This window comes from Morus notabilis, unplaced genomic scaffold (genome assembly GCF_000414095.1).
Source record: "Morus notabilis unplaced genomic scaffold, ASM41409v2 Scaffold98, whole genome shotgun sequence".
In the NCBI taxonomy this organism is placed as follows: domain Eukaryota; kingdom Viridiplantae; phylum Streptophyta; class Magnoliopsida; order Rosales; family Moraceae; genus Morus; species Morus notabilis.
Window position 1 is genome coordinate 532,339 of NW_010359472.1, and position 13,294 is coordinate 545,632.

General features: G+C 37.4%; 1 protein-coding gene across 1 annotated transcript; it reads left to right on the forward strand.

Moving 5' to 3' along the window:
* Nucleotides 1-522: 522 nt before the first annotated feature.
* LOC21407359 (receptor-like serine/threonine-protein kinase At2g45590) lies at nucleotides 523-3,061 on the forward strand. Its single transcript, XM_010094428.2, has one exon. The coding sequence runs from the start codon at nucleotides 689-691 to the stop codon at nucleotides 2,693-2,695; it is 2,007 nt and encodes a 668-aa protein (XP_010092730.1). The 5' UTR covers nucleotides 523-688; the 3' UTR covers nucleotides 2,696-3,061.
* The last annotated feature ends 10,233 nt before the right edge of the window (nucleotides 3,062-13,294 follow it).

The window sequence follows — 13,294 nt, forward strand, 5'->3', positions numbered from 1 at the left end:
ACGCTGCCAAGCTTTACTTGCAGAGAGAGAGAGAGAGAGATAATGAGAGCTTACCTTAGTATTTTATCAAAATACCCATTTTAATAAGATCACGATGGCTTGCATATGATTAATTTTGTGAAAAATTTAATCAAATTTGACGAAAATGACAAGATTATGATTAATTTTGTGAACAATTTAAGGAAATTTAACGGAAATGACAAGATTACACATTTTTATATAGATTGAGATTATTTTGTCAAAAAAATAATTACAGATCAAATTATCACTTTTTAAAAAGATTAGAAACTATTTGTGTAAATTATTTAAAATAAAAAATAACAAAACTGTTTTAAATATTTTGTTAATCAATTTTATGAGGAACATTTATTTTTTATATTCGTTATATTTTAAATTATAATTTATTATTTTTTATAATATTTTTTTTCTTAAAAATATACATAAAATAAAAGTAATTTTAAATTATAATTGAGTATATAAACCAAACGTCTCCTTTTATTTTTCAGTTTTCAGACACTTTTGGATAATAGATGAGCAGTGTGGTGTGGCGATTATTCGTAGTGTAGTATTAAAGAAAGAAAGAGAGAGAAAGAAAGACTGACGAATTAAAATCCGTAGTCACTCTTTCTGAAAATCCTAACCTCATGATTCCCTAATGCCCCTCGTTTTTTGCAGTTATTAACCAACAATGCCATCGCGTCCCGTTCCGGCAGTTTTACCGGCAGCGATTCCTCCGCCAGAGCACCACCACGGCCACCACCACTATCACAGTGTTCTAATTCGGGTCCTCGCCGGAACCCTAGCTTTCGCCGTCGTCAGCGTTGTTTTCCTCGTCGTCTTCTTCATCTACCGTAAGCTCTCCTACAACAGAACAGCTCCCTTCGAGAACAACCAGAGCCAAAACGGCGTCGTGTCGAACCAGCATCAGAGATTCTCCTACTCCCTTCTCCGGCGAGCCACGGGTTCGTTCTCCGCCGCGAACCTGCTCGGCCATGGCGGATTTGGCTCGGTCTACAAGGCCACGCTCCCGTCTGGGGAGTCCCTCGCCGTGAAGCTGATGGACTCGCAGGGATCAATCCAAGGAGAGAGAGAGTTCCAGAACGAGCTCTCTCTCGCTCTAAACCTCTGTTCCCCACACATACTTTCTCTCCTTGGCTACTCCATGGACAATCGGGGGAAGAGGATGCTACTAGTGTACGAGCTGATGCCGAATCGGAGCCTCCAAGAAGCGTTGTTCGATCGGAAGTGCTCGGAGCTCATGGACTGGAAGAAGAGGTTCCGCATTGCGCTGGACATCGCCCTAGGGCTCGAGTATCTCCACCACTCGTACAATCCGCCAGTGATTCATGGCGATGTGAAGCCGAGCAACGTTCTGCTCGACTCCGATTTCAACGCGAAGATCGGTGATTTCGGCCTGGCGAGGCTGAAGACAGAGGATCAGGATCAGAACCATCTCGTCGTCGAAGAGGAAGGAGAAGCGGAGGATTTCGCGGAGCAGAAGAAGAACAAGAACAAGGAAGACAACGGCTCGATCGTGGAAGAGGAGACGGAGAGCGTCAGCGTCAGCGTAAGTATCCTCACCGGCGGATTCGAAGAAGGTAATTCGGCTCTCGGTCGGTCTCCGGAGAGTTTCGGCGGCGTCGCTAGGGTTTCAGAGAATCCCGAGGCTTCGTCGCCGATGGACGAAAGTGGAAAAAATTTGACCGGAAATAATGGTAAAAGGAAGGGAGGCTCAGGGAGGGATTGGTGGTGGAAGCAGGAGAATTGCGGGGAATCGGAATCAGGAAGAGTGAAAGATTACGTCATGGAGTGGATTGGCAATGAGATTAGCAAGGAAAGGCCGAAAACCGAGTGGTCCGAATTGGAGAAGCTCGAGTCTTCGAACGCCGAGAAGAAGAAGAAGAAGCGAAGAAAGAGGTTGGAATGGTGGGCGTCAATGGATGAGAAGAAGGACCACCACAAGCATCGGAAGAAGCCGAGGGAGTGGTGGAAGGAGGAGTTCTGCGAGGAGCTCACGAAGAAGAAGAAGAAGAAAAAGGCGAAGGATTCGAGCATCAGAGGCGATTCGTGGTGGCAGAAGGATAGAGATGAAGACGAGTTTCAAGAGAGGAAGAAGAGGAAGAGTAAGAGTAGTAGTACTAGAAGAAGCATAGATTGGTGGTTGGATGGAATTAGTGGTGAACTCAGAAGTGGAAGAAGAAACAGCCAAGATTGGGCTAGTTGTGATATACCCAAGAGTGGAAATATCAGTAGTACTCCTTCAATGAGAGGAACAGTTTGTTATGTTGCTCCTGAGTATGGTGGAGGAGGGCAACTATCCGAGAAATGTGATGTTTACAGTTTTGGGGTATTGATTCTGGTCTTGGTTTCAGGCCGGAGGCCGTTGCAAGTGACGGCATCGCCAATGTCGGAATTTGAGAGGGCGAACTTGACGTCGTGGGCAAGGCAGCTCGCTCGGAACGATAGGCTTTTGGATCTTGTTGACCCGGCTCTGCATTCCTTGGATAAGGAAGAGGCGTTGCTCTGTCTCACCATTGCCCTGCTTTGCCTGCAGAGGACGCCCAGCAAACGGCCCTCAATGAAGGAGATTGTGGGGATGCTATCCGGCGAGGCTGAGCCGCCACATTTACCATTTGAATTCTCCCCGTCACCGCCTTCCAATTTTCCGTTCAAGTCCCGGAAGAAGGCACGGTGAGTGTTCGCTCAAATGGGGCTTGTTTTTTAATTTCTACTATGATTATTAACTGTGCGGAGCGTGTACTGTTGGTTGTAGGTGATTTCTAATTGTCATGCCTTTGGGAGAATTAAATGATGATTTTGATGGGCAAAAATGTTGCATAGTTTTCATGAACTTGGATTTTCTTTTTTTCGCTTGTTTGTTTGGAAATTTTTAGTCTGACCTGAGGAATTCAAAGGATTAATAATGTCAAAAATGAGAGGAAGTGATGAGGCTTTTTCTTTCAAAAACACCTTAATCAACAAACTTTTGTTAGTGCTATGGGTCTCAAATGAACAACTTTTTATGACTTTAGGAGTAGTAGGGCCCCGGATGATTGTGTACTTTTGTGTTATCTGCTATCTTTTGCAAGTAGGGAGATTTTTCTTGCCAAAGAAGCATCAAATTCAGTGAAAAAGTTAACAGATATGGGTCCCATTCCTATCTTTTACAAAGTAATGTTTGTTACTGAAGTTTGGTGTACTAGAATTGTGAAAGGCTAAGGGAAAACAGTTTGTAATTGGGTTGTGAAAACAGATTGAAACAAGTCAGATCCAGGTTAAGATTACTCCAAATTTTCTTCAACTAATTGTATTTCTCTGGCAGTATCCTAATTATTAGTGGTTTTGTTTTAAGTCTTCATAGGGGTTTAACTTGTTGACTAGAATTCTGATAAATGCTAACAAAGGCTCATATATTCCTTTTACAACACGTGTAATCTTAAGAATGATGTTTTCATTCAATTACTTGTTCTACTAGTTGCTTCCTAGAAAATTTACATAAAGCATTTTATTATTATTATTATTATCATTATTATTATTATTATTATTATTATTGTTATTATTATTTTATTATTTTGTATTGATCATTGGATCTTATTATGCCACTCTCTTTGGTTACATTGCTCCAATGAGAAACTCTTTTTATGCTTTACACTCTAGCGAAGATGATTGATTCTCTATTTTTACGACCAACTATTTTTCGGTAAAATTAGAACATATTCTCCACTTTCTGCAACAATTTCCACATCCTATTTGGATTTTGACAGAAAAAGTAATGCGTTCAAAAAGTCTAAAAGAAAAATACAAAGAATCTTGTATTTTATCTGATGTGAGAGCATATTTTTTTCTTCTCTCTCTATTAACCTTATGACATTGTGGGAAAAGACTCCATATTACTTCTATTAGGAATAGTTCAGCAAAGCATCTCACTATGAAGGGAAGGATTAGGGCAAAAGCAAATAGCGTTAGATAAACATCTTTTTGGCATTGGATGACTTAATGGCCACTTTTGTCTCGCCTTTATATAAGAGATTTCTCTAGTAGATCCTGAAAATCTCTATTTTTTAGAAATTGTGTAGAAAAAGACCCTTTATATAATCAAAATCCCCGCTGAGGGCTGCCCTTGGAGGCTTGGATAGTTGAGTGTGATGATTGAGTCAGCCTGGCATTGTATTTTGTTCTGAATACAAGAGCCCTGCAAAGCTTCCACAAAAGCTCCAATAGACCTTGTTAGGTTCCCACTTCTCACTAAATACCAAAAGGGTTTTTGTGGAAGTGGCACATGCATAGATGACATATAGCTCCAACAAAAACAATTTAAACGACATGAAATTGTAAGTCACACGAAATGTGTACAAAATAGTCTTCACAGGTGTGAAATGGCGCCATCAAGGCTGATATTTGTGCCTTTCTGAAAAAAAAAAAAAAAAAGATATTTGTGCTTCTGTATTACTTTTTGGATTAATTATAAAATTCTCTCTAAATTATGACCCTTATAATATTTTATCACTCGATCTTTAAAATGTAACATGCGTTCTTTTTGAAATATAAAGCGTTAACAAAAATGTCCCTTTCGTTAAAGTTTCTAACATAAATGACACATGTCACACTATTATTAATTGTTATTAAAGAGTTTGGTGCAAAATTACGCTTTTATCCATCACTTTTAAATTTACATTTTTTAAAAATAAATTCTAATTTTCATTTAGTATGTTAATAAATAAACAAAATAGTAAAACCAAATTTTTAATCACTCTTTTTGTTAATTAATTAATTGAAACTTTTCAACAAAAAAAATTAAAGCTAAATAGTTTTTAAATTCAGAACATATTTGTTTAACTTAATTCATAGTATACCATTAATAACATTTTTCAAAACATCAACATTAAAAAAAAAATTGTTTACATATACATATTATATATTACATGTAAATTAGAATTAAAAAAGTTTTTTATTCAGATTTTTAAGATTTAATCATTATTAAGAATAGATAGGGTTATCAAAATACTCCTAATTATATATCATGAGTTAGTTTTCTATTAAAACTTTAATATAAGGGTAAAACAATTCATAGTTCGGAAGAAATTGATGTTATGTTTTGAAGATCGAAATGCAAAGTGTTATATGGGTATACGAGTCATAATTTAGGAAAAAAATTTATAATTAATAATTACTTTTTCATTGGGAGTAACAAGGTACAAATCATATTTAGTTTAGGATGTATTGCAAATTAATCCGAACCGTTAAGTTAGATTATGCATATAATAGAATATTTTGCAATTCGAATTATAATTTAAATATTTTTATTACAATTTTTTCTAATAAAAATTTGAATGATTCAAAATTCTTGTTCCAAACCTATGAATCAAATTCACCATAACCTTTTGTTAACTTAAATTTGACAATAATTTTGTTTTCTTACTTAAAGCTAATTTGACCATCATCCAATAACGTTTAGAACTTTAAAAATAAGAGTAATGTTAGGACACCAACTCAAATCCCAACTTTTGTGTACCAATTGATGCATCATATGAGTTGTTATTTTTATATTAATAGGTTTTTAAAACATAGCCATGTCAATTAATGATAAGATATTACATCTATCAATAAAAAAATGACAACTCATATACTACATCAGTTGGTACATAAGACTTGAAATTTGAGTTGGTGTCCTTAACATTACTCTAAAAATAAATTGTATTTGAATTATTTTCATTTCTTTAAATTGTTAATAGGCGTATTGTTGGAAAAATGACAACGAGTTGCGCAGCGGAATTTTATAAATTTTTAAACAATAACAAAGCCAATTAAGAACATATTCATGATGCTATATAACATAAATATCAAAGATCTAATCACACCTTCAAAGATTATGAAAACAACATGTTTGATATATCAAAGCATTCCAAACAACAACTAGAAGAGCCTCACCAACTGGTCTTCTTTGTTGTTCTCATTTCTACGATCGGAGTGCGAGTGGGCACATGTCGTTCAATCTCCCCTTGGTATCTTGAAGTCATTCCAACCACAAGAAAGCCAAAGGAAAAATTGATATAGAGAATTGATCAGTTTTTTCCTCTCAAGAACCCTTACCAATAGCCGCCCCCCAAAGTCTCTCAAGTGATCTAATGAAGAATGAGACTTACCGGGCTATTTATAGAGTTTAAGAAGTTATATTTTAGGAACAATTAGGTTTCTCAAAGTCAATCTCATGTCAAAGATCGAATTAAGTCACTTTTAACATGTCAGCAGTAATAACCAGACGACTGGTTCCAATAGTTATAAAAACCACTAATTGACCAGTCCACACACGAAAAATCTCTATGTTGATTTTTACGCTCCGGTCAACCGACCTATGTCACTGGTCGATCGGTACTGTAATGAAAACTTGTTTTCTAAGCTTATTCAATATGAGAAACTTGTGTATATTATGTTTGTCTGCATAAATTTGACTAATTTTTAGTCATGGTTTTAGGGTTTAAAAATGTCTAATCCCTATGAATTTTTGTGGGAACGTGGTTTTATATGTCATGATAACCTCTGCAAATTTTGAGACTCATTCTCATGGTAGTTTTGGAGTTTATTTTTCCTTCAATTATGTTCCTGGAACCGATAATCTGTTTAAAATGTTATATTTGAATTCAACGAATTTTTATTTATTACTAAGATAATTTATTGAGTTTGAGGTTTTTTATGCTAATTCCTATTTATGTTAAGGGTTTCTCATAAAGATTTCACTCAATTTCAATGTCTATATTATGAGTTAAAAATCGCTAACTACGAGGTGCTCTCTGAAATTTTAATGTGGATAGAATTGTTTGATTAGATTGTTCATGATATAAAATTGGGTACTTTTTTCTATGATACTCTTTATACAGCTTCCTTTATGTGTCTACATGAATCCTACGACAATTGGTTACATTTTGTAATGGGGTTCGTGAGTGAAAAATCTTTTTTCATGCATAGGTCTGTTCTCTCAAAATGCTGACACTTTTACTTTTTGAATTATCAAATTATGAAAACCCTATCATATGACAATTTTATTAAGAAAGAAAATTTGTACATATTCCTATATCTGTTTTCCAGACTTCTATGATTTTTCATAATTTTATCACTTGTGGATTTCATGTTAAAAATTCCTTTTATACGCTGAGTTTGTTCAGAATAATTTTTTTTTTTTTTTTTTTTTTGGAAACTTTTAGGTTTATTTATTTGCTTTGCAAATAAGTCTAGAATGTTTCTAAAATTTACAAGCGACCTTGTGAAGATGTATAGACATGTTGGGTCATGATATAAACATGATGATAAGAATTTTAAGTCATACAGTTGTAAGTTCAAGAATTTAAAAGTTTGTGAATGTTTCTAGTAAAAAGTTTTAAACTCTTGATGTATCAGTGAAGAAGAATATTTGAGTGATGAGAACTAAGAAGAATGATTTTAAGTTGATTTTAAGTATGTTTTATGTAAGTTTGATAAGGGAAAAAGAGAAGAAAATAGAAGCTTTACTTGCTAGTTTAAACAGTTTAGGTTCTAAAACTAGAAACATACTGCTTATTCAAGAAAAATAATTCTAGGAAGATAAGATCAAATTTTAAGGTTGTAATCAAACCTCTTAAGGACAGTCTCTGCATTTGGAAAATACAATCTAATGTTATAAGGATAGACCCCAAATTGTAAGGGATTAAAATGTCAAAACTTCGGATATTGAGCTGACTGTATGAATTTAGTATTTTAGACCAAAATTGAGAAATTATGAAAGGTATGGGTTGAAACTATAAAAATGATTTAGAAATAGTAAGCAGAGGTTTAATAAGGTATCGATATGTTGAATGAATTATTGTTAGTAGGAAGGAAGATCAAGAACAACATACTCGTAGAATACAGATAGATACGTAAATATGGTTAAATTGATCTATTAAAACGCAAAGTTCGTATGAGGAACTCCAGACTATCCTCAGAGAATTCGCCTCCAGATTCACAGGTACTCTCAGAGATTGGTTCCAAAGCTTTGGAGGATATAGACAACTCCAATTCATCAAAGTAGACACTGCAGCAAGAATACTTTGACTCATATACCAAGAGTTCATTAGAGACTACAACCTCATTGACAAGCAGATGCGCCAAGAGTACTTTGAAATGAAGTGTTGTTCCTTGAAAAAAAAGGACATCGAGTTTCATTATCAAAGGATGTCGCGGCAGTATCGAGATGATGAAGATGCTGATCTGGAATCTCTATTCTCTGAGCAAGACGATCCAGACATGGACACAGTCTTTGCTGGAATCCATGCTCCCTGTTCTCTGAGCAAGATGTTGATCTAGATTATGATGATCCCGACTCTGAGGAAGAAGACATAGACTACCACATCCTGGTCTATAATATGGAACAATGTTCCACGCGTGACTGAACATACCAGTCAGCTGTCAAAGATGCTGAAAAAGAATCCCTCTCAGTGGGGGACAGAACAGACAGCCGCTGTCATTGCTTTAAAAAAGATAGCACAGTCACCACCACCATTGAAGATTCCAAGCATAGGGAAAAGAGTCTTGCAGATAGATGCAAGTGATCACTACTGGGGGGCCGTCATCATCGAAGAAGATAAGGACAAGAAGCACTACTGTGGACATGTCAGTGGCCAAAGGTCCTTGATTTTAAAAACAAAACTCTACCCGACCCGTAATTACTCAGACTTAAAGATTGGTTTGCCATATATGAATTTTTTGTCAAACATATAAAAGGCCACCACAATCTCATCTCTAACTTCTTATCTCCAATGGAAATGCCCTTTATTTCTTTCTTTGTGGCAAGGAGGGATCTCTAAAGTTCTGGCTGTAATTCCTGCGGTAGTGATGACATGTACACTTGTCAGAGGTTAGGATCATTGAATCCATTCAGCATATAATACCGCCGCGACATCCTTTGATAATGAAACTCGATTTCCTTTTTTTTTCAAGGAACAACACTTCATTTCACGATCAGTTTCAACACCCCAGTCCTTTATGGAAAAATCAGAAGTTCTTCATCCAGCTGCCCTTCAAAAAGAATGAAGACATCAATCCAACCAAGGCCACTCATCCAAGAATGACTCCATCAGATCTGGCCTTAGCACGATAAGAATGTGCCCAACTTCTCAAGCAAGGATTGATCGAGCCCACAAAATCAGATTGGGCTTGCCAAGCCTTCTATGTAGAAAAAAGATCAGAACAGGTCCGTGGAAAGAAAAGGCTCGTGATTGATTATAAGCCTTTGAACCTATTCCTAAAGGATGATAAGTTCCCTATTCCAAGAACCAGCTCCCTGTTCACTCATCTAAAGGAAACCCAAGTCTTCTCAAAGTTTGATCTCAAAGGAGCTTTCTGGCAATTGGCAATTGACACAAAGGATAGGCCCAAGACAGCCTTCTGCATTCCAGACGCACAGTACCAATGGCGTGACCAGCCATTTGGACTCAAGATGGCCCCGTCACTATTCTAGCCAACAATGGCCCAAATCTTTGAGCCCATTCTGTACAGATGCTTTGATCTACATAGATGACATCCTTATGTTCTCAAAGGAAGAAAAAGCCCATAAAGTCTTACTGGCCCAGTTCCATCAAATCGTGGATCAACATGGTATCATGCTCTCTGAAAATAAAAGCCAAATAGGACAAAACCAAGTGGAATTCCTAGGGATGCAAATATCCCAAGGAAAGTTTCAACCTGGCCCACACATAGCACGTGAGTTATTGACGTTTCCAGATAAAAATCTCACTATCAAGCAAATCCAACAGATCTTGAAAATAGTCAATTATCTCAGAAACTTTATTCCACATGTGACTGAACATACCAGCCAGCTGTCAAAAATGTTGAAAAAGAATCCCTTTCAGTGGGGGACAGAGCAGACAGTCGCTATCATTGCTTTGAAAAAAGTAGCACAGTCACCTCCACCATTAAAGATTCCAAGCACAGGGAAAAGAGTCCTACAGACAGACGCAAGTAACCACTACTGGGGGCCCTTCTCATCGAAGAAGAAAAGGACAATAAGTACAACTGTGGACATGCCAGTGGCCAGTTCAAAGAATCAGAAAAGCACTATCACACCATCTACAAGGAGATTCTTACAGTAAAGTATGGAATTCAAAAATTTGATTTCCATCTTAGAGGTTACAATTTTGAGGTCCGGATGGATAATTCATCATTTCCAAAGGTCCTTAATTTTAAAAATAAAACTCTTCCTGATCCGCAATTACTTAGACTTAAGGATTGGTTTGCAAGATATGACTTTTCTATCAAGCATATAAAAGGCCATCACAACCTTATCCCTGACTTCCTCACTCGACCAAAGCTAGTCCAAGTCATCACTCCCTGTAAAACTTTCCATCTCATAGTCATAAAGACCAAAGTGCACACACCATTGTGTTTTCCTATAAAACCAGACCATCATTTTCCTCCCGGTCTAGCTAGTATAGCCACACCTGACCAGATCCAGTACTATGATAAACACCATCTGTTCTATAACCTAACCAGGGTCTGTAACAAAACCAATAACCCACAAGCTAAGTTCCTATACAACACAGACCAACCATACCTTGCTCTTTACCATCTTCGTCCTTTAGGTGAAATCACCAAAGATGACGTTTGGTACCTCTGGTGCCAAACAGCTCTATACAAAATCACCTTAAACTGTCCACTCATGTAGCTTCACATGCACCTCAATGATCCCAGCAATGAAAGATCAACTCTTTGGCAACTCCTGCAAATGTTCAACCTACTTATGTGGTGGAGAATGGAAGTCTCAAGACTTCTCCAGTGATACAAAGTTTGGAATTTCTCCCCAGCAGATATTCCACCGGTACACACCATCTTCTTCCTACATCATCCATACCTACTCAACTCAGAGACACATGGGCTATACACACAACATGAAGTATACGCCAGGTATACTGGCTTTGCCTATCCCCAGTCACTCATAGACATCATAAATCACCTCATTAAAGTCTTGTGTAGAGAAAATGGACACCAGCCAAAGCCTCCTTTACAACCATCTGTCAGTTCTGTGATAGCTCCACCTACTGAGATCTATGGACCATACAACATCTTCACTGTCAGCAATAATTGATACTTCGGAGAAGATATTGCTATAGCATCTACTGCAGCACCATCATTATCTATTGTGCCACCACCATCACAACAAGACTCAGAGGGTCAGCATGATTACGACCCAACACTGTTCTAGGATTCTCAGCACCCAGACGACCTAGAATACCATTCACCACCAAAAAGACATAGACAGTGGTACCCACATGACCATCCGTATGAGCATGGTTCAATGAACTCTGACTCATCATTATCAGATTATAGCTCTTTCTACAATGAGTCCCATTAACCTTGAAAGGAGCGCCCAGCTGTCTTCTTTGTACAAAACTCTTAAGATCTTATCCGAAGATCTTATCATGTTAAAAAGTCTTTTGTTTTGTATGCTTAGTCAAAAAGTTTAACAGTAGTATGTCTGCCACTTTATCAAAAATGGTTTTGTCCTTTGTAAAATTAGTCACAAGCAGAATAGTAAAGAATCTGCTTTGTCAAAAGTCTTTTGTTTTTGATAACATAAGTCTAAAGTAAAGTAGTGTAGAGTCTTATCTGGTTGGATAAGACCAGGAGTCTTTATTTCCAGCCTCAGCTATATAAGACAAGGCAATTATCTGGTTTAGGCAGAAGTCCTCCAACCAAGAGAACTTTGTAAAGAGTTTGCTCAGCAATAAAAATATAAGTTTCTAAATTCCTTTGTTTTCCTCTCTGAAATTCTAAGTTCCCTTCCTTATATCATAATTGTTCTCCTCCTGACTAGTATGCTATATGCTTGCCTCTAATAGATGATCCTACACATCAGAAAATTTAAGTCTAAGATCCTTGCTACGATCTCCATGACCATGAATAATAAGCATCTGTGGCACTAAAAGCCAAAAGTCAAGAGGATGTAGTGGCTATATGGTGCACAAGTTCCCCGTTGTTTATGGTCTGTGGCTAGATCTGATGGAGTCATTCCTGGATGAGTGACCTTGGTTGGATTGATGTCTTCATTCTTTTTGAAGGGCAGCTGGATGAAGAACTTCTTATTTTTCCTCAAAGGACTGGGGTGTTGAAACTGATCGTGGCTATCAACACATCATTTCAGACGATTATCTTTGATTTCTCCATAGCTAGTCGGAGCTTCCTTGATTGGGAACAGTTTTGGAATGGTAGAGTAGGGCTTGAATTACCGACTATTCCCAAGAACTGTTGGATTTGCTTGACAATGAGATTCTTATCTGGAAACTTCAATAACTCGCGTGCTATATGTGGGCCAGGTTGAAACTTTCCTTGGGATATCTTCAATGGCAAGATATGGTTGGTCCACATTCTATAGGTCATGTGCTTGAGGGTTTGTGGTCTTAATACAAACTCTTATTAGATAGTAAAATAGATGAGTTCTTGTATAGTGCTTGATCTTGTGAGGTTGAGCTGTAGTATCTAGACCTGGTGGGAAATGATGGTCTAGTTTTACAGGAAATTGCTCCACACCGGTGATTTAGAGTTGAACTTTGAGACACGTGGACAAGTGTGGATCTTTCAATGGAATATTGAAGTTTGGGAAAAAGGTTAATAGGACACTACCAGCATGGAGTGTGGAAAGTGTGGTTCCTATTACTGCATATTCGTATGTAGTGTATCTGGTATCTAGGAGTGCCAGACGAACAGTGACTGGTAAACCTTTTCTGCCATGGAGGGCTAGGACAAGTCTTATTGCCCCAAAATGGAGGTGAGTATGACCTTCAGCAAGCCATTGGGTGATAAGTTCTTTTGGAATTTCAATATCAACATATTGTTCTTGAGAGGTACTGCGGACAAGACACTTATTAAGCCTAGAGGACTGAACGTATTCTTTAACGGTGGGTCTAGTATTAGAAATGAGTTGTGGAATAGTACATCGATGTTAGTTTTTGGATCTCTGTTTCTTTTCTATCAAATTTTGGACTAAAGTAACTCTGATTAATGAGGCTTCTCATGTCAGAATCTAAGCGTCTGATTCTTGACTGGAGATTCTCATATATCCTTTACACATCCTCACTGAGGCTATCAAGCTTTTTATCAGCAAGGCTAGCCTGGGCTATGACCTTATCAACTTTTGTTTCGATCTTCCGCAGGACTTGATTCTGTGCTCTGGCATTTTGAGTCTGCCAGTTTAGAACTTCTTCTGCCCGAGTTGGAGGTTTTGTCCTTCCATCTGGTTGTATTTCTGTTGACTGCACATATGGTATGGAGACCACCTTGGTTGTCTAGT